Raw genomic sequence first — 25,328 nt, forward strand, 5'->3', positions numbered from 1 at the left:
GGAGGGAGGGAAGGAGGGAGGGAAAGACAGAGAGACAGAGAGGGATTCCTGAATCTAATTTCTTTCCCAGCCAGTCCTCCCAGTTTCCAGCCCAGCCCCTTCAATGTTTCTCCCAACCATTCCTCGCTCAGTTCCCCATCCGTCTGCTTAAACATTCCCTTCTCCCAGTTTTCCCAGTACTAGCAGCTCCTAACTACAACAACTGTTCTAGCCTATCTGCTCAGCTCAGCTTCTCCCAGCTCAAATGTCTCCTAGCAATACTTTCTGCAACAACTGCCTTCTCCTCTCTACTCAATTCTGTACCAACTGCACTCTCTTCTCACTCTGCTAGCCCAATTTACTTTCTTAGCCTTGGTTACTATTATATCCTATGCTGTTCCCAGAAACCCAAGAGGCAACCAACACTGAAGGTCATTGGGTCAAGCAGTTTTAACAGATAAGAATTCTTAAAGGGGCAGTTGTCTAGCAATTGGAAATCCTTTAAAGGGCCAGGCACACACGATAAACCACAGTACATCTGACTTCGTTCATGCTCTTCTAAAACATTCTTCCCTCAACTCGTGTAAAATGAGCATTATTTCCGGGTCTGTGAGGCAGCCACTGTCTACATCCAGTCTCATGGATTTCCCTTTTAACTTCATATGACCCTTCCTTGGCTAAAATGGAGTGAAATGGGAAAGGTCTCTCTTTGGAGATGTTTTCCTTCACCCCTACCCCAAACACTCTGCTGTACTCGGTAAAAAGCCAGCTGGTGGTACTTAACTACAATAGCATCAACAGGTCTTCATTCTTCAGATGTGGCACATGGGGGAAGCATAAATCTAATACATACTCTATATGGGCATGCTTTTTCACAGAAATTTCATCCACTTCGAAGGAAGTTGCAAGAATAGCATCTTCCTTGTCTGAACTCTTGCTGGAAGTAGGCACTATCCTCTCTCCAGCATCCCTGACAGAGAGCCATCTACATCACACCTAAACACATCCTTTAAGCCGCTTTCTCCTGGTACCTAAGTGCCTTGCGGGACAATGTTGTGCTATGGCAGCTTGTGTGCCACCTGCATCAGAGAATTTACTGTGCTTCTTAAAATCACGTGTTTAAAAAGTTCACCTCCAGGCACAGCCGAGTCAGCCCTTTGCAGGGAGGGAAATTGTAAACGAAATGGCTCACAAGGGCCTCAGGGGAACCTTGTGACCATTGGAGGGTCATGACCACTGTTAAGAGTCCCTGGGTCTAGATCTAGAGTTGGGCTCAATCTTCATTATGTGTCGAAATTTCCTTCAAAGCAGCTCTTCAAATAATAGGAGTTCTTCCTCCACACATTCCTTCTTTAATACTCAGTTGTAACCGTGCTACTGAATTTTTCTTTACCACAGAGTTCCATACTCTAAACCACCTTGGTCACTCTCCTCTGGATCTCGCATTACTTGTCAATGTCTCTCCCAAAACATGGCATTCAAGAGGGCCCACGCATCGCAGTATGGAGTGGGTGGAGGCGGAAGCTACTGAACGCCTTTACCACGTACCGCCAGTTACGTGATGACTGTTCATTTACACTCCTGTCAAGTGATCAGGAGACAGGCCATCTCAGCCTAAACCAGCAGTACCAGAACTCGTCATTTTATAAGCCTCCGCTAATTAAAGAGGCTCATGGGGACTGACTGCCTCCTCAGGGCTGTTTTCGTCTAGGTGGCTTTGCTTACATGTCTCATGTATACAGATTGGCAATGTATTCCTCTTGCGTCTGGTCTGCTCCTGTCCTGCCTCTAATTTTAATTCCTGCCTATGCCTTGCATCAAATTCTCACACAACACTTCTCCACTTCACAGGGGAAGAGATTCTAGGACACAGAGCTTTCCAAACTTTACCCTGGATCTTATGCTGACATCACTATTTGCTCTATGTTTGTCCTGGTGTAGAGGTAATAGCCAAACAACGATGGATAGAAATGCTCAGTGTGGAAATGCTTAGTTTGGAGCTGGGTCTGATGACATACCTGTAACTGCGAAACTAGGGCAGTTGAGGCAGAAGAATCTCAGCACCAGCTATACAAAGGTTATCCTGCCCTACCTAGTGACATGCTGAGAAAATGAGGTACCTGTATTAATTCACGTATTTGCCAAGAGAAATAACAAGCAGCTGTCCCAAAATGAGTGCCCAGGATAGGACCAGTGGGAGCAATTTGGAGAGAGGCAGGACTAGGTAATGAGCCACTCCAACTGGTGACAGAAGGATCTATATAGCACATATGCCCAGGCAAAGCTAGCTTCATTTCTTCCATTTCATGCTATCTGATATCCCAGACCAGTGTTTACACAATTATCTAACACCTTAATGTTAATTCATTATTTATAGCATTTTAGTCCAAACAGCTGAGCTTCTCACAGATTTGGTTAATTTAATCAAACCCCATGCAATTATAATTTAATTAAAACTACATATGCATAAAGTTGGAATGCTGATATTTAAATCAATTGAATTCACAACAAGATTAGAAGAAATGCAAACGATTAATTACAGATCCAAATTAGAAACAAAATTAAAAGCAATTCAATCCTACTCTCTTTTTCTGTCTAGAAGGTAGCCGCCACCCAAAGGTCATGAATCCTCAATGTCACACGGTGGGTTGAAACATGGAGATCCGAAGCCAAGTTTCTTGACTTGTTCATCTGGGCCACTCCAGGACCTTTGGTTGTTCCCTATATCCATTAAACAAAGACCTCTCCCCAAAACAACAACGTTTCTCTAAACAATTATGTTGTGGGTGCAGTGATCAAAGCTGCTATCATGAGGGGGAAAGGTCCTGATTTTGAGACGTGCTAGTCTTAGCAGCCCCAGGAAGTCCTCAGGTGCCTTACTCCTCTACAAGCTTGGAGAGAAGTTCGGCTTCGTCCTTGTTAACAGAAACCCATTTGTTTATCGTCCCAATGCCTTACATTTTGCTCAGACCATTTCCATGCGTAATAATAAAAATAAAAATCCCTGTAAAGTACTATGTAAGTTATGACATCATTTCCTTAAAGTCTTCTCTTCTTTGTTTTTTTTTTTCTATTCCAAGTTTACTGTCACTCTATTTTTCAGATTAAGTTTTTAAATGTGGGCAAAAATTAAGCCTACTTTCTCAGCATTAAATGCTCAGTCTCTCCCTTACTTACTTACTTACAGTCACTGTTCAGTCTTCATGGTTTCTTTTCTCTTTTCAGCACTGGGAATTAGACCTAAGGCCTTACACACGCTAGGCAGGTATTCTACTACTGAGCTACATCTTCTGCCCTTGAATTTTTTGAGATAGGGTCTTACTAAAATGCAATTAAAAAAACAAAACTTTTTATTGGTTCTTGTGAATTTTACATCATGTACCCCAATCCCACTCGTTCTCCCTCCCCTTGTAGCTCTACCTCCCAGCAACAAAAGAAAAAAATAATCTCCTTGTGGAAGCTGTAGTGTCACAGTGTATCCCACAGTATGGCCTTTTGTCCACACTCCTCGCTTGCAAAAATGTTCATTGCAGTGACACCTTGGTCTGGTACTTTATCAATGCTGGATCCTCACTGGGACTCCTCCTGTTGTTGCTCTGTGTTATGGAGGTCCTATAGGTATGGATTTATAGAACCAGCCGCTTCATGAACTCCAGCAGTTGATATTAGAGTGGGCCAATTCAAAAACTTGGATCTTGGCCTAAGAAGTATCTGAGCTGGTAAGCCTGCCAGTTCTCCCACTCTCATACCTTCATGCCTCACCAGAAAACCCTGCAACCAGGGCCAGCTCTATCCTGCTACCAAGGTGAGGTGCAGGGGCCACTCTCCTGAGTACCACAGCAGGTGAGGGGCAGGATTAGCTCTCCTGCTTTCATGACTCAGGGGGCTAGTTCTCCTGTCCACCACCAGTGGTGAGGGCAAAAGGGAATGGAAGGCATTGCTCCCTAGATGGTGCCATCATACAGCAGACAAGAGACAGGGCCGGTTCTCCCATGCTCACACCCTCTGGCCGGCTCACTCATGCCCCAGCCACCAGGGTCAGTTCTGCTATTATGCAATTTTTAGTTCTAATTGGCACAATCCAGGAAAACTGAAAAGAGAATATGTCAATAAGGGTTGTCTAAATCAGGCTGGCCTGCAGGTATGTCTATCAGAGATTGTCTTGATTACATTAATTGAGGTGGGAAGACCCAGCCCACTGTGAGTGACACCATTCCCTAAGCAGACTATCCTAAGCAATATAAAATGTAAAGAAGGGGCTAAGAACAAGTAAGCATGCATGTGTTCACTCTCTCTCTGCTCTTGATTGTGGGTATGAATGTATGTCCAAGTTCCTGCCATGACTCCCCTGCAATGGGGGACTATAACTTGAAATTGCAAATCTAATTAATCTTTGCCCCTTAAAGCATATTCTGTCACAGTAACAGAAATAGGAAACTAAGAGACTATGTGACCCAAGCTGCTCTCAAATTTGTCATCCTACATCCTTCTCAGTGTTGTGATTTTAGGTATGTGCTCCCAAGCCTAGATCCTGAAGAGAAGTTTAAACCCTAAATACGGGCACAAAGTGAGTTTTAATAAGTAAAAGCCACTCCTACTCACGTGGTTGTTGATTTATCAAATCATTTCTGGAATTATGCTCTCCAGATCTCAGTGTGGAAAGAGGATGACCTCATTCATATCCCACATGGTTGTTTCCACCTTCAACACCCATAGCCCCAACCCTTGGCCACCATCTTTCAGAGGGATCACTCCCTCCATCTTTGTGGCCTCCTGTCACTCCACAAAACACACTGGTGACATTCCCTCATCTACATGAACCCTCTCGCTGACTCCCAGTGGACAACAGCCACCCACAACCACTATGGTGGCTGGCATCAAATACACTAATGTGAAGCCTACCCAACGAAACCCTAAAGTCTTTAAAGTTTACAACCTGGAGCCATGAGAACTTGATATACAATCTGTAAATCCTAAAAGCAAGAGGCAAGTTCTATGTCATGAGGATAGAGTCTTTCCAAGTGCATCCTGGGATATTTGGGCACACTGCTCCTCTCCTCCCTATCGCTCACAGACATAGAGGCTGTTTCCTGGAAAGATTAAGTGGACATCATGGGACATACTCACTGCAAATCGGACTTGGCAGTTCTCCTCCCCCAGGTAGCAGAGGTCACCCGAGACGTTGGTCTCCAGCCATAGGTGCTCCCCATTCACAGCATTCTCCTGTAAGGAAAAGACCCGCCCACTTCAGTTTTCCCTTCAACATCAAGGGAGGAAATTCAACTCTGGATTCTTTTTATGCAAGATACTTAGTAATTCTAAGGAGTTTAAACAGTCTTTACAAGATCTTCAAAGTCTCTGATGGAGCTGACCCTATGATAATTCCAGAAGGGAAATGGCATTTGGAAGCTTTGATTTATAACCAAGACAGCTATGAGCTCTTTAAAGGCCTTATCCATGGATGCATCACCTTGAAACATCTTCAACAAATGAGGAAAAGACAATAACTCTGAGTGGCTCCATGTAAAGTCCTGTTAATCCAGACCCCACCTCAATGATATGATGACACAAGGAGATCAAAATGAGACTAAAATTTGCCTCCGCTGAGTGGATTAGCTAAGGAGGAGGAGGATAGTACTAAAATACTCCAGGTAAATCTGCCTGACAATGCATTTATATTTAGCTTGCCGCTCTGGAACACAAAGCACAATATATTTCTACTAATCCAAACAGATTGCTAATTCTGTAAAGCCTTCCACCCAATTAATTCTAAATTTTACAAACAGGGTAATTTGTCTGCTTCCTAAAAATGCACACTTCTGATGGTGCGTGGAGCTGCTGTGAGGTACAGCGCAGTGAGCAACAAGCCTGTTCTATCCATAAATGTGCTGTGCGCAGTGGAGAGGAGGGCAGCCATTTGGTTAATAAATACGGCAAATAGAATTCCATGGTTTTTCTTCTGATGTGGCACGTTAGAGAATATGAATTTATGTACTAATTGTGTATTGTGTTTATCTGCAGAAAGGATAGGATATTTGGGAAAACACTGTATTAGACTAATCTAAAGGAACATGAAACGAAGCCTACTGGGTTTACAGGAAAAGTCCTGTTGTTTCATCTTGTTCTGTATCAGAAACCAAGAATTAGCAATTATCTTTTGATGGAGAATACTGTGGGCTGAACTATAACCCTGTCCCAAATTCATATGTTAAAATCTAAACTATGGTGTAATGATATTATGGGCTGTTGGGAAGTAATCAGGTCATGAAGGTATAGATCTCATCATGGGATCGATGTCCTTATCGGAAGGAACCCACTAAAGAAAAGTCATCTGAGTTCACAGCACGAAAACAGCTATCTGCCAGATAGGAAGAGGGCCCTCACCAGGAACCTAGTGTGCCAGTACCTTGTCCCTGTACCTTCTTAGCTTGAAAATGATGGGAAATCAATGTCTGTGGCTTAAGCCACCCAGTCTGTGATATTTTGTGATAATAGCCTGAGCAGAGAACAGAGGATGACTTCAGTAAAGAGCTTTACAGAACAACCAAATAAGTCAGAAGTCGATCTTAGGACAACTCACTCCAGAAGCATCCACACAACAGCCCAAAATGGTCAAAGCTTGGAAGAGAGAAGCAGAACTACAGACCAATGTTTCCAAGAGGGAGAGGGAAAATGCGTGTCAATTGTCATGTGACTTATTTATTTATTTTTACAATGAATAAATTTCTTGAGAGTCAAGTACAATACATTTTTCATTCAGGGTAAATAGTCTCAGGCAAGAAATTCCACAAGCCATGTTATGATCTAGGATCTAGATGCTTCAAGAGCTAAGTAACATAAGCCTCAAAACAGCAGAAGTGAGACGTGACTGTGTTGGAAAAGAGATCAGGCATAGAGATGTCAAAGGCTCAGAGAGACCCTGAAATGAGGACACGCCATACTCAACCCCAAGTGCCTCAAAACCAAAACCACTCCTAAACCAGGCCTAAACTGAGCACATGCATGATACCAACAGTGTTAAGACAGGAGTCCTGTTCAAGGCCAGCCTGAGATACACAGTGAGGCCTTGGCCCAGATTAGAAAACGGGACTAAGTTTCCCAGAAAGAAATCAAAGCTGTTGAGAATGATGGTCTCCCACTATACCAGAAAGTGACCTTTTGTCTTCTCCCCAGTAATACTCTTCTTTGGTGAATAATGCTCGATTTGTACATGAACAGTCATGGGGGAAAATAAAGAGTTCTCCTTTTCTTGTGAAACATTATCCAAAGAGAGAAATACTAGACATAGAATTGGATCTTAAAAGTTTTTACAAAATGATGACATCATCAGAGAATAAGATAAAAAGGCATTTCTTTAAAGATGTCCTAAAGAAATCTATGCTTACAATCTAAGACACTACAGAGGAGTTATCATTCAACTTTAACTTCTACCCAGTTATATAAAAACAATCCCTTTTCCATTTAACTGTTCATCTCATTCAGCATTTATTCTTCAGTGCTGGCACCAGTCACTGGGATGCTATGATAATTCACCATAGCAAACTGACTAGAAAAGTCGAAAGCTAAACATGGCGTAGCAACGGCAAACACTAAAGGGGAGGGCTTCAGAGGGAATCTGGCGATTATTCTAAGGAGTTCAATATAAAACTGTTAGAGTGAAGCAAATGTCAAGAACTTTGGACAGTAACAAGCTGGGTGGACCCATAGTGGCACCCTAGAAGGGCAGGTAAGGACCTGGGAGTCAGACTACTGCAAGCACCCCATACCCGACTTATTTAGCCCATAGTTTCTGGGCCTCAGACTCCTTTGCTAAATGGTATGCCATTTACAAGCTTTCAGAAACTTGCTGGTCACTCTTGCCTCAGAGTCATCCACAGCAAGACTACTATTTTTAGTTAGCCTCATTTTGGATGGAAACTTGATTTTAAAAGAGATGGAATTTTGGAAGGGAAAAGCAAGAGGCTTTATTGCATCCTGCCACTGTCTGGTATAGTGGTTCTCAGTTTGAGCTATCTACTCAATGACCTGAAAATTTTTTAAAATATGCAGGTGTCATATTCAGCGAGTCTGCTGTGCAAGTAAATCTCAATGACACTTGTATATAATAATTGCTCAAAGGTCTTGAGATGCCTCTAATGTGCTTTGGAGTCTATGACCTAAAAGACTTCATCCTACCTCTGTAAGCTTTTTAGGTAATAGAATGTGTCTGTGAGCCAAAATACGATACTGCATTCTTCTCTGTCTAGTACAATCCGCAGTGAAGAAAATAAGAGTCAGGGAGAAAATGGTATGAAGCATCTCCATCAATTTTAAGGGAAGACATAAAGCAATAAGCATATACATAGATCTGGAGTTCACCAGGAAGAGCCTAGAGGTTATGGGCAGAAAAGCAAAATGCACAGACATCTGAAGAAAAGACAAGAGTAAAATAATTCACTGCTTAAATTAGTATGTTTATCTTAGGAAACACTTTCAAAAGAAATAGTTCTAATGGAAGAAAAAGGTAAGAATACACCAGACTTGGTTAATCTAAAACTCCTCAGTAGAAAACAAAAAAAAATTGTCACAAGAAGTACAGCACAAGAGAATGTTATGAAACCAAGAAGTACAGATAGGGACACTGGTCATATACAACTTCATGATATGGAGTTGCAAGAAGAAAAAATAAAATTCAGAACTGACTTGCATCATAGTTATAGATACACAGGGAAGTAAGAGTGGAAAACAACACATTCATTAATAGTTGAGTTCTTGACACGCATTTCCACATTTCTCCCTCTACAGGGAAAGCTCAACAGAGGATGCCTGTATTTTGTCACTTCCCTAACGCACCGTTATGATTTCCTGAGCCCAATTCTGGGTGTTCTTCTTGCACACGCCAACACTGTTTTCCAGATTCCCAGTGACTGCACATGGCTGAATCCAATGGCCAACGGTCAATCTTACATTCAACAGCAACTTCAACTTTGAAGACCAGTCCCTTCAACTCAAGGCACCTTCTTCTACTCTGCTGGTTTTTCTGATCCCTCTGTGGTTACTTCTTCCTAGTCTGCTTTGTTGGAACTTCCTGTGCCAAAATCTTCAACACTGAAGTGTTCTGAAGCTCAGTGCTCAGATCTTCACTCTTTTCCAACCACATTCGGTTCTTAGATTACTGCATTGAGTTCTCATTGAGTAATTGTTAACTTCCAAATTATTATTTACTCAATATGACCCTCTTCTTTGAGCCTCACTCACCTGCACACAGCATCTCTCAAGAAGCTCTAATAAGTATCTCAAATCCTTAACATTTTCAGGAACTGGGTTTCCTTCATTGGTCTGTTCTTCCCTAACTTCTCTATGGATTTTCAGTAAATGGCATTTCCATTCTTACTATTTAGACTAAAACTCTGGTACCCTTCTATAGCTCTCTCTTATTTACTGCTAATCTCATTTAATCATAATTTCAAAATGCATATGAGGCCCCGTTACTACTCTCCACTTCTACTGTGACCACCAGGTCCAGCTCAGAAGATCTCAATATCCAAACACAACTGGTATCCCTTCTTTGGTATCCACTCCAGGTGTCTATTTTCAAAGTGCCGCATCAGCAGTAGTTGGGGTGAGACCCTGAGATATCCTGCTGCTCTGTGGTTACCAGCTGTAGCCTATGGAGCTCTATTTGGAGACCTTTGTTGGGGTGAAACTGAGGTTTGCTGCAGCAAAGAATTTCAAAGTTATCCAGCATGAAGCAGAATTGGAGTTCATTACAAAGAGACATTTGACTGATTTCAGCACAGAGGTTAACAGAACAACTGACCTTCAGGGGGAGGATAAAACATACCCAAATGTAGGAAGGCTAATCAAGAGAGATTGAAGCATAAGTAGCTTATTAGCAAGAGCCATAAACATGACTTAATTGGTCTGCTCTGGTTTGGTTTTGGTTTTCTGAAGCAAGATCTCAGGCTACATAGCTCAAGATGACATTTAATACTTTATCCCCCTGCTACAACATCCCAAGCACTGGGATTTCAAGCATGAGCCACCAAGTCTTGTGTATGTACATGACTTTAGTGGTTCTCAACTTAATCTCAAATAGTTGCTAAGGAACCTTATTCTTCCCTTTCCCTGCTTTTCAATAAATAACATTACAGAGTGAGTCCACAGGTGCCTTGGATAGGACCGCAAATTAATAGGTTAAACCTGGGTTTGGTCACAGGGTTACGGGAGAGGATTCTTGTGAGATTTTATAGAAATCTGAAGATCTGCTACTGGGTAAAGAGAAAGGTCATACTCAAAGGTCATGTTTACTTAGGCCTTAAGCATAATTTACTGTGATGTTAGCGCCTGTATTTGTAGCATCCCCATATTATCAGAACATTGTCTCTATGTCAGCAAACTTCAGAGCAAACACTGTGATGAAATTCTTAATTAAGTTGGAGAGAGACGTCAACCACATTCCTGAGCAAGAGGCTACTTTTGCTTCCCAGGTCTCCTTAATTTCTTCTCTTCTATCTAGCTTCAAAATGTATGTCTGACAAGTGGCTGTTCTGTTTATTAGCCATTCATGCTGATGGAAGGACCTTTTCTTATGCAGTCCATGGGTGTTGTTCTGTGTTGTTTTGCTATCTGTGGTCTCTCAATTCCCACTTTTCTCGCCTCTTCTGCTATGCCTCCATCTGGTGGTTGACTTCCAGGTACCCTGATCTCCTTGCAGCTTCTCAAGCAGAGTAGAAGGTCTTGAGTCAAGTCCACTGAATTTAAAGCCTTTTGCTTATGCCTTGCACACACCAGATGCCAAAATTGTGTGTTTCTCACCTCATCACCAAAACTAGTCACGTCAAAAATGTTTACTATGTATTTTTTGTCTTTCCTCAAATTCTTTACCACTCTCTGGATTAATTTATATGGCTAATTTGTATTTGTAGTGTGATCATCAAATCAAGAGTTATTTCCTCAAAAAGTCCTCAATGCCCCACAATCCAAGTCAAGTTATTGTGTTAGTTTTTGTCATAAATTCATGCTTCTTTCCCATTATCTATCTTCACTGGCATTTATTCACATATTGGCATTAATTTTTTTATTAACATTTCCTTTCATATTAGGTTCTAAGATCCGTAAAAACATTAAATTTACAACAAGTAACTTACTGCCTGATAATCAGCAAATCTCAATGCATTTTAAACCATAGAGGAAAAAAAAATTAAAAGTCACAGAATAAGTGAGTAAACACCTATTTTGCCATATCTACCGCTATAGGCAGAAAGCAATAATTACTGTTATGTTGTGTCCTTTAGTTTGAAGTCATAAACTGCAACACATGGAAGCTCACCATACTTGAGGCACGCAAGAAAATGATAGCATGCCCTTTGCCTACACTACATGCCCCTACTCCCTTCTTTTCTCCTTGTGTATCTATCTTGTTTCCATGGTGACACTCCAGGAGTGTGCGTATAACAGCTTTCAATGAGTTATACATGTCTGCCAGTGAATTCTCCAACCACAGTATAGTCTTAGAGATTCCTGAATTACAACTAATGTCAGAAGTAAAAGTGAGCTTCAACTCTGCCTAAAGGATAGCTGGGTGATTTGGGCATTAGAATGGATTAGACAAATTAATGACTTTGACTTACTTGCTACATTTCCCCTGACTCCTTTTCTAGCTGTGAGCTAGTAACATGGACTTGGCTGTAAAGTAGACAGGCTACTTAATAGCCATATGATTTAGGACCCTCTTACCTCCTTGAACCCCAGTTCACTTATAAGTAAAATTATAAAAATAATCTTTCTCTATTCCATCATATGTCAATAGTTTGTACATGATAAGGAGTTAATGGGATTTTTTCCTTTCCTTTCCTTTCCTTTCCTTTCCTTTCCTTTCCTTTCCTTTCCTTTTTTTAAATCATGCTTCTCTCACTTTCTGGTTTTCCTTCTTCTCCCCCACTCCATATACACTGGCATTATTCAAATCCCCGCTCCTTGGTCATTTAACCAAGACTGTCATTCACCAAAAGCATTTGCTTTTCTTGAACACACAGCTAGATGTCATTGTCTAGTCTTCCTTACAGTTAGGGTGGCCGTGAAACCAAGCTCTAAGCGAAAAAGCAGGAGCTAAGGTTCCAAGCAGGGACCATTAAATCTATCCACAAGCATCTCCTGTTGCTTCTGCCACCAAGGCTTCTGAGGGGATCAGCCTTTAAGGTGATTTTGTAAACCTAAGGAGATGCCAACATAAGTCAATATCTGTCCCTAAATAACTGAAAACCAGTCTAGTTCCCACGCAGCCACCTAGACTAGTCCTGGTCTGTGGAATGGGTAAGAGATAATACATTTGAGTCTGGTATTCACAGCAGCCTACTCTATCTCCAAGGAATACAGACTTCTCTTTGTTCTTATTTTTGTCTAGGTTTTCTTTTATGTCTGAGTCTGTCCCCAAGTTTCTTAGTATTCACCAGACAGCAAATCTAATCAAGCGCCAGTTTCTTCTTCGAACTCTGACATCCGCTCTGGCAAATTTTACATTGTTGTACACCCAGTTCCCTTAAAATACACCTCTGAGTGTGGCCCTCTGAGGCTTTGAATGCTTGTGAGTCTCTATTGTGCCTGAAATGAAGTCCAAATTCAATCTGCTAACCTAGACTTTCCAACAGGCTTGCCAGTCAGGGTACCCTTAACTTATTTCAAGTTTCTCCCTTAATATTGTTCTTTAATCATATCTTTTTTTTTCTGGTGCCATGTCTTAGTGATTATCCTTCCCAAGTAGGAACATCTTTCTTGCTTCCTCTCTTCAAATCTACCTTGAAATGACATCTCAAATACTATGCATCTCAAAACTGCCTATTTCTATACAGAAAACAGAAAAACAAATTACCTTATATCTATGAGATGGCTTTTTTTTGTGGTCTTTGGAATATGGAGACAAATCTCTCTGTAAACAAACACACACACACATACCTGTGACCCCCCACATGCATATTTACACAAGAGACATATTTACTTAAGACTCTCTATGTGAGTAGATAGAAGATAGACAGATAGATAGATAGATAGATAGATAGATAGAGATTTACAAATAGAGATATGACTGATATGACTACTTGCTGAAGTTCTGCAGAAATCCTGTAATGGTTACAGATAAAAAGATAAAGAAAGAGAGTATTACAGATGGAATAATAGACATAACAGGAGCTCAAGCAGGAGCCAAGCAAACAGATTAAACATATGTGACCCCAACCCCCATGAGTCTGAGACAGGAGAACTGCTAAAAGTTCAAGGCTCATCTGAGCTACCTAACGAGTTTCAGGCTGTCTAAGATACAGAGATCCCGCCTCAAAAATGGAAGCCAGAAAAGAGTAGTGTATCTACATCATAGGCAAATAAACCAGAGAAACAAAGACCCGAGATTATAAAATGTTTTTTTAAAAAAAATAACTGGAGTCATAAATAAGATATTCTTTACAAACATCCATGCAAAACCAAAAGATGTAAATGTGGACGGCCTGAAAACCTGCGCGTTGGTAACAGGTGCCCAACTGCCTCGGCTGGCGCACCCGGGGGGCTGTGCAGAAGATGGCTGCTGAGTATGGAGATGTGAAGCGAACACAGTGATCGAGCTGCGCCATCCGCACATAACCCACGGCGCGAAGACTGAGTGTGAAAAGAGTGCTAAAGCCATCATGTGATCACCACCTTCCGCTAAAATACTGCATGACAGCACTGGGGATGATCTGCTGAGACAAACAACGGCACTGAGCTGGGCTCCCATTGTTAGTCCTACTGTTTACACTGAGTCTCTTGGTATTTTGTACTTAATTTATGGCTCACACGGTTTCCACTAAAGAGTGTTAAACAATAACTCTCCCAGTGTTAGTACATCTGGGCCACGGCACTGACTGCAGACCTGTGGAGCTAAGGAATCTGATTACTCTGAGAAGCGATTCTGGTGGTTGATACTAGTTGCCAAATTGACACACTCAAATGATCACCTGGAAGACAGCCCCTGGGCTGGTTTGTGAGGCAGCTTCTAAATTCTAAACTGTGGTAAGAAGACCCATCCACTATGATAGTGCACCCTTCCACGGCCTGAAGTCCCAGGCTGAGTAAATAAGAAGTGAACTGCGTACAGAGTTCATCTCTCTCTGCTTCCTGGTGTGGACACGGTGTGACCAGCTGCCTCATGGGTTGGCTGCCAGCCTTCCCTGCCATGATGGACTGGAGCCCTTCTTAAACCACAAGTCAGAATAAACCCTTTAGTTTGCTTTTGTCAGGAGTGTTGTTGCAGAAATGATATAAGGCTATATCTTAAAGTACCCTGATTCCAGAAAATCTAAAAAGCTGAGAGCCAATCGAAGTATATCAGTCCCACACTGACATGGCTAGCCAAGGCCAGGGGTATCACTGCACTTCCTTATATTCCTAAGTTTTTTGAAGTAGGTAAGAGAGTGAAGAGGTATGAGAGGCAGGACATGCTATGGTGATGACACCCAAACCTGGTATGGAGCACAGATTTCCTAGGCTCACACACAAACCAGGGCTGGCATGAGAAGACATACAGAAACACTGACATATGTATGTGCGCACACACCCATGTTGGCATCCGCACACACCAACACACAGGCACACATGCACGCACAAGCCCCAGCTGCTTCCTGGCTTCTCATTCAAGATTGTAAAGATAAAGTGACCTAATTTCATAACCTAGTTTAGAGCAACTCTGGTTCTCTAATCTTAGCCCTGAACTGAACTGTGAGGCAATGTACCAACTGTTCTGTCTCTACCTGCTGGGGGGAAAGCACTTCTGTGCTTAGAGTCATCAACTAGAGAAAAAGAAAGCTGGTGTGTGTGTGGTGGTGGTAGGGGGGAGAAGCTGGTTTTGTTTGAGCAGAAGTTCTGTTTCCCAGGGAATGCTGGGTGGAAGGCTGTGGTCCAGGGGAGAAATGAAAGAGAATCAGAGCAAAAGATGCTGAGATTAAGACTGACAGGAGCTTTAAGGAAGAGCTTGTGGATTCTCCTAGCTTTGTCTCCTCCCTCACTTTCACACTGGCCTGTGACTTGCTCCAGATAGCTTAAGGGGCAAAAACATAAATATAAAACAGTGTAGACAGGAAAGAGGCCCACCTCCAGTGTTATTGGTTACAATCTTAAAGACAGAGGAGAGCTCTAACTGTAAATTGAGCCCCCTTTGCAGAGGAGGCATGTGACATTTAGGAAGACGCATATTATCTATGACACTGACACACTTCTAAATGGGCTAACTCACTCGAAGCTGAGAGCTTGGATTCCAGCCCAGGAGACAAGAATATTTTTGGTTTCTATTTTGGACATCACTTCCTCCCCATTCTAGTAATTTAGCTTACTTCCCCCCAGACTGGCTTGGCTGACATGTATGTTAATGGTGTCAGAGGGAACAGCCTCTGTAGGTAGTACTGGGAGGGGGAAGGGAGGCCACTAGTAGGAGTGGAAAGACCAAGCCTCTCCACATGGAAGATCATGTACCTCAGCATGCTGCATTGGGAAAGACCCGAGAGAGGATAGGAGTTGGGGGTGGGGTCACTTGGCAATAAATCAGGATATATTTGTTTCTTTTACGAGTTGGCTTTGGGGTCATTCTTAGCAAGCTTTTCAGGAACTAGAGATTATCTGAGTTCCTATCAGTTTCCAAGGATAAGTTCACTTCTTATTGACTGAGCAGAGGCGTTAAAATCGATTTATGCCCTGGCATCAGTAACCAGGCAGCCCTTAGGCTGTCGTGCATTCTCTGCTTTAAGGAGAAAACAAGCAGAAGACAGTGCCTGACTCCTCAGGTAGCCAGGGCCCTAACTGAAGGTCTCAGATAAGTCAAGCAAGAAACACTAACTGGTTTCTGCTTGTAAGACAGCTCACTATGAGCAGAGGAACACACATGGTGAAGGGAGTGAGAGATGTCGCATGAGTAAGAGATGACCCCTGCCTGGGGGTGGGAGGATGTCTAGAAACAGAGTCAGAGACAGAGATGGAGAGACAGGGAGAGAGGGAGGGAGTGAGAGACAGAGAGATAGACAGAGAGGCAGAGACAGTCAAAAGGGGGAGACAGAGGGATGGAGGGAAGCTATAGGAAACAGCAGTCTACATGCTGGGTTGGTCCCAGTGGTCACTGTTGTCCTCAGGAGACTGGGGCACCTTACTGAAGGCTGACGTGACAGTTTTATGTACCATCATGAAGAAGTGTCTTGCGTGGGAGGACAGCCTGTGTACAGGCAACAAAAACAGTGACAACTTTATAAAACAAATGCCACTGACCAGAGTCACAAGATACCACTTGAGCAAACCACAAGAGAGATGGTAGGGGCTCTGAGGAATAAGTTACAGTGGGGAGGGGGGCGCATTGGAATATGTGTCACTAAGGAGAGAACTGAGAAGGGGAAGATGGATTCCCTAAAGTTAATCAAGGTCATGCACACAAAGCTCAAAAACTTGTCTCCAAGGATTATCCTCCCAGCCAGGCTATACAATACCCCCATCCACACTCACTCAGCCTGCACTCGGGATACTCAGGAGCAGACAGACCCCTTCCCAAAGCCTGTGGCCTTTGTTCTGAAAGGAATAAGAAGCCTTTGACATATATAGCAGGTTCAGAGTGGGGTCTTTTCTACAAAAACTAGGACCCTAGGGATGAAGATTTGAAATCCAGGTTGATCATGACCTGTCTTAGAACTCCAGGAGCACCCTGAATAGCTTAGCTTCCCCAACTGTTTTCAAGGTGGTGCATTGATGCAACTACAGGTAAAGTCAGGGTGTCAGAGTGTCGGGGTGTTGACATGGTGCCTAGTCCCCTGAGCTCAAGAGGTATGAAGCAAGAATTTCTGCTGAAGAATCAAGAAGGCAGCGAAGAACGAGGGGCTCCTATCAAGCCTGCTCCGCACTGTGCTACTGGGTCAGGACCCTCAGGAGCGCGATTACTCAGCATTCTATGAAACTAGGACCTCAACCGAGGCTAGTGACTGGAGTGCCTGCGCGCGCGCACGTGTGTGTGTGTGTGTGTGTGTGTGTGTGTGTGTGTGTGCACGCACGCGCGCGAGCTTATGGGTGCTGGAAAGACAAACCAGAGGCTTCTATATGCCTGTCAGGTGTTCTACCATTGAGCTATACCCTAATTCTTCACTCCCCACCTCTCATTGCATCTCTTTTTGTGGTATTCTGTTTATCTGGGAGACTTTTAAGAGGCTCTAAGCCTAATCAGTCCTTAATAAATAATATGACTGAGTAAGTAAATTTTATCATTAGTAAAGCGGTCCAGTGGCTAGCAGTAGTAGATGTGTTCTCAGACTGCTTCTCTGAGGGGAACCAAAAGAAAGGGTTGTCATGGAGAGGAGGTCAAGAGATTCCTGAATTCGTCATTTCGTCCCTTGAACAGAAGGGCCAGTTAATACCCAGTGTATTTGGTAGAAAGAGGCCTTCAGTTTAAAGCCAGAGTCTTTTAAACTCTTACAGAAAAATTCAGAAGACACTGAAATATGTTTAGCCATCTCCTCCTTCCTGAATGTTTTGTGCAGTAGGGTACTGGTTATCGCTGGGCTTCAGTCTGTGGACACCATAGCAGCAAGGAGATGCAGGTTCCAGAACCACATGGGAGCCTCCCTGAGGAGTGTTCCCTGCCTTCTGCTTTCCTACTGGACATTCAGCAGATCATTGTCACAGGATGCCCACAGTCACCAGGGAGGAGGAGGAAGAGGAACAAAAGACCACAACACACACCCAGGCTGAGTTCCTATTTTTGGCCCTATTGTATATCACAGTCTCCAACCACTAGACAAAAATACTCATGAGTGAATACTACAGTGCATGCCTCTCTATGGGAATGAGAAAATAAGGCCTGCTAGCCTAACACTGGCTTAGGCAGGAAGTTTACTAAAAACAATTGCTATCTATTTCCAACATCAGCCATCCCCAGAGGTTTTTTGTGTATCCCTGTTCTTCTTCTCTCCTCTCCTCTCCTCTCCTCTCCTCTCCTCTCCTCTCCTCTCCTCTCCTCTCCTCTCCTCTCCTCTCCTCTTCCCTCCCTCCCTCCCTCCCTCTCTCTCTCACCCCCACTCTTTCATACACACACACACAGACACACACAGACACACACAGACACACACTGCCCTCATGAACTGCCCAGACCCAGGCATCACTGTGCTATGATCTCACAATTAATTTCTTTCTATCCATGAATTTTAGTTCTGTAAAGGAAGTAACCACAGCTTCTTCACCCCTGGATCCCAAGAATCCTACCCAGGATGTAAAACAAGGATGGTAGTATTTTCTAGGGGCAGAAAAAAGAATGTGCTAGTGCATAGGAGATTCTATTATGGCAGACAGACTTTAAAGGGTCTAAACAAAGGTATGAGAACGTGTGCTAAGCAAATGATGGCCCTTGCCATAATGACACTAATAAAAACGGATGGAGCAGAGAACACGGTTAGACAAATATCTCTCACCAACTCAGGCAGACCAAATCCTTAAATGAAAGACCTGACACTATAAAACACTAGAGGAAAACTCGGGAGACACGATTCAGGATAGTTTGATAGGAGAAATTTTCTAAAGAGATCCCAAAAGAATAAGAAACAAGGGAGAAATAGGCAAAGAGGTTTATGTAAAATCCGAACACTTCTACACAGCACAGACAACAGGCAACAGAGGGACAGGCTGTGTAGTTCATGATGCACATCTGACACAGGTGTGTGTGACACCCAGTGTGTGTGTGTGTGTGTACTTAAACTTGGAAAACTCAACAGCCAACGAATACCCCACCTTAAAATATGGTAGATCTAAATCAACATGTCTCAAAAGAAGACATATAAGTGACGAGCAGATCTATTTTTAAAAAATAAACAACACTAATCATCAGGGTAATGGAACAGCGCCTCCTTCTGTAACAGTGTCTCTCATCACAAAGATAGAAGTTATCATGTACTGCAGAGGATGTTGAGAAAAGGGACTCTGTTTGTGGTTGGTGGGAATGGTAACAGTCATAGCCAGAATATGATGAACGTTCTTCAAAAACAAACAAACAAAAAAAACAAAAAACCCAAACAAACAACAACAATAACAAAAAGAGAGAGAGAAAAGAACTATAGTCTGACCTAACACTCTCACTCCCAGATCTATATCCAAAGGAAATATAAATCCTTTGATTGCATAACAGGAAGAGACATCTGTACTGCCATGTTCATTGAAACACTATTCACAACAGTCAGGAAGTGGAAGGAACCCTAGCTGTTCATCAGAGGAGGATCTTAGTGTGTGGAAGGAAGAAACTTGTGGATACCTGGGACTTGCAAGCTATCTCACTAGCCTAGCCTACTTGGCAAGTTCCAGGCCAACGAGAAACCTAGTTTTAAAAAAAATCACTCCTGAGGAGTGACACAGAAGGTAGCCCTCTGGCCTCCACACTAGTGTAGCCCTTCTGCAACAACAACAACAAAAAAAAACACAACTTGCCCACACGCTTGTATGTACTAGTAAAAAGAGATACCTGGGCCAAAGAAAATGCAAACAATCTAATTTAGAACAGATGAAGGCTACTAAAACTTAAAGAAGCAAAGGAATTTATGTCAGAAGCGAAACACAGTCTATTCCTAAGGGTTGTTATGGTTTCTGTGAAAGCCTAATAAAGAATTGGAAAGCTGGAACTGGTGACAAATGTCTGCAATCCTCCTAATGAGACAAGGAGGCTCCAGGGTTCAAGGTCTGCTCCAGTCAGAGTGTATTCTGAGCCAGACTGGGCTACTAAGAGACGTGGTTTTCTCTCAAAAGAAGTAAAACTGTGGGTTTGGAACATAGTTTAATGATGGTGTGCTTGCCTAGTCCTTGTAAGACCCTAAGTTCAAACCCAGTACTACCCAGAAAAGCCTCTGAGAACCCTTTCACGTCATATGCTTCAAAGTCTTGGGGGACGTACATGTTACAATGTTAATTAGAAGCAGAAACAGAGGCAGGAAGATTTTGTAATGGCTTTTTTCCCTGACCCAGAACACATTCAGATGACTTAGTGGCAGGAGGTAACCATATTGGTGCCAATATATAACTAGTGTTCTAATAATTTTAGGTTTAGAAGCATCAAAAATGAAATGAATATTTCTCATCCTCTCCCACCGGAAGCTGACGGTGAGTCCCACTTGCTACTGGACAACCGTTTTTCTATTTGCCAGACTGTGTGATTGGCTTATGGAAGAAGTATCTACCAGTCTACCCGACAATAAGTCCCTCTAAAGGATTTCAATTCTGCCAACCTGAAATACTATGGAAGTAAGATTTGCACATACATACACAGGCACTGAAAATGGGCATGCTTTCAAGTCTTAGTTCAAATCAAAACCCTTTTGAGGTCAACATGAAAATCAGAGTTTACTTTTCATGGTCCATGACCTTTGCTAAGGATGCTATATGCTATGCTGCAATTCAACAAAATGTCATATTGTCTGTCAGAAAGAATGTGGTACATACATAGAGTGGAATATTACTTATCCATGCATAAGAAAAAAAAACCCTTTTATTTGCAATAGATGGAGTTGGGGACTTGGGTATAGTCAAATAAGCAAGGCACAGGAAGTAGAACTCCATGCCGTCTCACTTATAATTAAACGATTACAAGGTTTATCTTATACTGAGAATGAGTCAGTGGTTACGAGAGGCTGGGAGAGATAGATAATAAAGGAAAGAAATCATCAATGGATACTAAGTCCTAGTTAGATACCATTTCACAGTAGAATGGCCATAAACAATGATTATTTCTCTATACTATTAACCTGATAACATAGTATACTCTTTTGCAAAAGGCCATAAAAAGAGATTTAGACAGTTTCTGGCATAAATAACTGATAAATGTCTGAGTAGATATGCTTCACTCTATACCTATACCTGTGTACATGTGTCAAAACACCACATGGTACACCATAAACATGTACAATTTTGATATTTTGATAGGTTAAAAAAATAACCACACCCCTCCTTTCCCCCATGGTTCTATCCCCAGAACAGAAAAGGACATGGTTGAGCCTATTCTGCTCATCGTTGAGACAGTGGGGGCCCCACATGTAGCTTCAGGTGAGTGCATGACTTCCAGCCCACAGTTAGTGATCCCACTAACTTGACCACTGTGTTCTCTCAGTAGACGTGTTCTGACTGATGGAATCCTGAAGGTGAGATGAGAAAAACACAGCATGGAACTGAAATTAACTTGAGGGAGAAGACAAAACAAAAGACAAACACAAAATGGCAGACACCTACGCTCCAGTCCAGAGTCGCTCTGGGCTCCTTCGCTGGACCATTTGCCACAGGAAGACCGAGAGGATGTGCAGGAGCCAGATGCTGGAGGCCTGTCCGGGAGATGGCTTTCCTGCAGCAAGAAAATAAATAAATAAATAGATAAATAAATAAATAAATAAATAAATAGTAAATGCATACAGAGAGACATGCATGCATGTGTACATACGAACACATGGACATGAGAATCTTGTACAGAACCCACAGCCCCCTGTTGGATAGAATCTGTACCGGAGCGACCTGAGTGAGTCTCTAGCATCTGATATCCTTTACAACTGTGGTGAGATACACCTCTACTAGGATAGACAGGAACAAATCCCCCCATTATCAGAGAGCTTTGAGGAGGCTGTTTTGTAATAGGACTACAGGGCCAGAAGCTGGAAGCTCAACTTCTTTTCAGGGTGGAGGGCAAGCGTGGAGCCTCACCACTTACAGAGAAAAGAATGGCAGGATACTTAGGATACTTGGAAAGAAATTCAAGTTGTCACAGATGAACTAGAAACAATGCCTCTCGTGCAACCCCACTGTCCAGCATAGCACAGCCTTTTCACATTGGTTACCTTCTTGCTGAGTAACACACCACTGTCCATTGAGCTGAGCTCTCTCAATGTGAAAAGACTGATTTGCATCTGCCAAGAAACAGCCCACACTTCTTCAGCCACCTCTCGACCCAAGCAAGGGACTCTTCAGCAAGAGGAGCAGAGGGAAGCAACAAGGGGCACAGGTACCATCAACCCCCTCAAGTTAGAGCCTCAGAGGGAAAGGTGCTTACAGCAGAAAGATGAAGGAGTAGGAACAGATAGGGAAGGATGTGTTACATCCTAAAGGGCAGGAGACATCTATTCATGTTCACTGACCTATCCAGACTCCACCTACAAACACCTGGTGCGGGTAGGCGAGAACAGTAGTTCTCCACATTCAGGGATAAACGTGTGCCAGCACTGGACTCTGTGTGTGTCAGAGATCTCAGCATGTGACCTGCTCTCTATGTTTCTTTTAGGGTCTCTTGGAATCCTACCCAGGAAGTTCCAGACACAGGTCTTCAGTAGTTGGAAATGATCACAACCAGCTTGCCAGGAGCTTTTCCAATGCAGGCTTTAGGCAACACATTAGCTCTGCATCATTCCCCAGACTCATCAGAAACTCTTCAAAGAAGACAGTTCAATCAGTGTTCCCTTTCCTCGTGTTCTCCAAGATAGGCAGCTAATATCATCAGTTTGGGCTCCTCATGATAAAGCACATTTCACACTCTCCAGCCATACTCTTATGAGAGGAACAGTGGCTCGGTGTGATATGGTGACCCAGGCCTCGGATTCCAGCATTAGCTCAGGAGACAGAGGCAGGAAGATCTGAAGATGGAAAGTCCAAGGCTATCCTGGGCTACACAGCAAGACCCTGGCTCGGAAAATAAAAACAAGCTAAGTGGGTATTTGAAAGTGCTTAGACAGCCTAACATAATACAAGAAACAAAGGGCCAAGGAGGGAAGAGACGAGGAGAGAGAACCTTCTGTGGAAATTCTTCTCTCACAAAGATTTTCCTCCCATATTAAAGGGACTTACTCTGCCACGGTTCTTAGGATTTTTATCCATGTTTGAAGTTCTCCCCATTAATGCTAAACCAGTTTTACTAAACAAAAGAAAAAAAAAGTTCACTAAAACAAAAGAAAAGAAGAGAAAAGAAAAGAAGAGAAAAGAAACGAACAGAAAAAAAGAAAAGAAAAGAAACAAATGACATGACAACAACAACAAAACCTCATGGCTTTGTAGATTCAGAAACCATAGGTTCTACCTTTAGGTCTTCAAGAGTCTCCACAAACTAAATTTAAGTGCTTAAAAAATTCCATAGCAAAAGGCTGAGACAGATGGATTATAAATTCAAAGCCTTCATAGGGTACATAACAACTTTTAGGTAAACCTGAACAACTTAGTAGAATCAAGATGTAGCTATATATGAAAGTATCTGATTAAAATATTATTAGGGGCAAAAGAGGGGGGGAGAGAATGAAGGAAGGGCAGAAGGGAGGAGGGAGGGAGGAAGGAAGGAGGAAAAACTCTTAAAACACCCTTGGGTTTAGACTTCACACACACACACACACTATCCAAGCACAAAGCCATAGGATGGCTGAAGAACTCTTAAATTTTAGATGAACAAGAGAAAAACAGTTTCACAGACTATCTCAGAAATTTGTGGTTAGAAAAAGGAGAAGAAATAAGGTAGAGAGGGGAAAGAAAATCAAGAAGTCAGAAAAGAAGAAAAGGAGGAGGAAAAAGAAGAGGAGGGAAGGGGGAGGAGGAAAAGGAAGAGAAGGGGTGGAAGAGGAAAGAAATAAAATTCCATTGTCAGGTCTTGGTAGAAACGATTGAACAAGTGAGTTCGGCTCCTAGGCACCTGTGAACTGTGACAGCCTAAGTATCATCACCCTCCATAACGAGGAACCAATGCCTGACCAGTAGCAAACTGACCAAACTACTGAATCAAGACACACGGCATCCATACAATACAGAACCTTGTTGCATCTTGAGAGGTCAAGATAGTACTTCCCTGGGACTCCCATCAGAGCATGCCCTTTTCTAGCCTGTGAGTAGAAGCAACTAGGACTTTTGTTCATTCCTTATTTATTCCCCATTATTGACACAAATTAAAGGCTAAATTTGTAATATTATCAGGAGAAAAAGGTATAAACACTGCACATACAAACATCAATTAGGAGGGAAATGGGTTAAGAGGCATTGAAAGCAGCTACCAGTCTGTGGCCAAAGGTACATCTTAGAAAAGTCGATATATAAAACACAGAATAGAAATATTATAATTAGAAAATATTGGGGTATGAAAGGCACTTCAGATTTCAGCTTCCTAGTCTTTGAAACAGCAGAACATAATTTTTTCTAATAGTTCATACATGAGTGGACATTTTCCTTCAAAGAGGAAAGGAATTTAGTTATATTCGAGACCTCAACTAAAATCAGCAAGCGGTCCTTTTCTATTTACATCCATCATGGTGGTAGAAGATGTCATGAAACTCTAGCAGAACTTGCTTGTGAACGGAAAGGGTGAGGGCAGCAGTTTTAGCTACAGTTTGCTCTAATTAAACAATAAATGGGGGTTCAACTTCACATCCTTCTTCCTGCTCAGAATCCTCCCAAATGCACAGACTGCAAAGCGTGAAATGCCAACGATTCTATTAACTTCACAACATCACTTTGTGGGGAATGAGTATTCTCACAAGAGCATGTCTGAAAAGAACTTTGATATTAACTGTGAAATAAATATGAAAAGAAAATACTTCATAATTCAGTTTCTAGTGCATAAAGTCATGTTAATGTCAATTACCTGACGTGGAAGACTGAGAACACATTTCAAGTATAAAAGTCATCATACATCTTGAGTGGCATTCTATTATTGCCTTGCCTTCATTCAGTAAAGACTATAAACTCCTAAAGGACAGGACTTCATTCATCCACTAATCTTGTTACATCTGGCCCAGAGCTAGACTCTGCAAATATTCAATAAATGCCTTCTGAATTAATGAATGAACTTGACCAAGATGCTAAGCAAAACAGCTTGCTGATTTGATCAGGGCTTAAGAAATCCAGTTAGGATTATTTGAATAATGTCTCAGGCTTTATACCTCAGAGATGTTCTTTGCTGAGAGGGTCCAAAATCCTTCAAAGCAGCTCTTTAAAAGTAAATGTAGCTGGGCATGGTGGCACATGCCAGGGTTTTAATCCCAGCATGCAGAAGATGAAGACAGAGGCGGGAGAGCGATACATTCAAAATCAAGTTGGACTATGTACACAGGGAGACTCTTCTAAACACCAATAGACAGGCAGACAGACAGGCATGAAGGCAGGCAGACAGACGGACAGGCAGGCAGACAGACGGACAGGCAGGCAGACAGGAAGGCAGAAAGGCAGGCAGACAGAGACAGAGAGACAGACAGTCAGACAGACGTGGATGAGACAGAATTCAATCCAGGCCTGCTGGTGTACACTTGTAATTCTTACACTGGGAAAGTAGAGGCAAGAGGATAGCCAAGTCAAGGTTATCCAAGACCTGGACCAAGCCATCACATAAGAAAAGA

General features: G+C 42.5%; 1 protein-coding gene across 3 annotated transcripts in view; it reads right to left on the minus strand.

The window, feature by feature from the left end:
* The window catches only part of Dgki (diacylglycerol kinase iota), a 429,274-nt gene that overhangs the window by 257,281 nt on the left and 146,665 nt on the right, over nt 1-25,328 (minus strand). For all 3 annotated transcript variants that reach the window (XM_028768387.1, XM_028768388.1, XM_028768386.1), the window contains exons 2-3: nt 21,211-21,319; nt 5,107-5,202 (exon numbers count right to left, since the gene is read on the minus strand). In XM_028768387.1, the coding sequence (XP_028624220.1) occupies nt 5,107-5,202; nt 21,211-21,319 (205 nt within the window). The remainder of the gene's footprint in view (nt 1-5,106; nt 5,203-21,210; nt 21,320-25,328) is intronic.

Source organism: Grammomys surdaster, unplaced genomic scaffold (genome assembly GCF_004785775.1).
Source record: "Grammomys surdaster isolate TR1022 unplaced genomic scaffold, NIH_TR_1.0 186, whole genome shotgun sequence".
NCBI lineage: Eukaryota > Metazoa > Chordata > Mammalia > Rodentia > Muridae > Grammomys > Grammomys surdaster.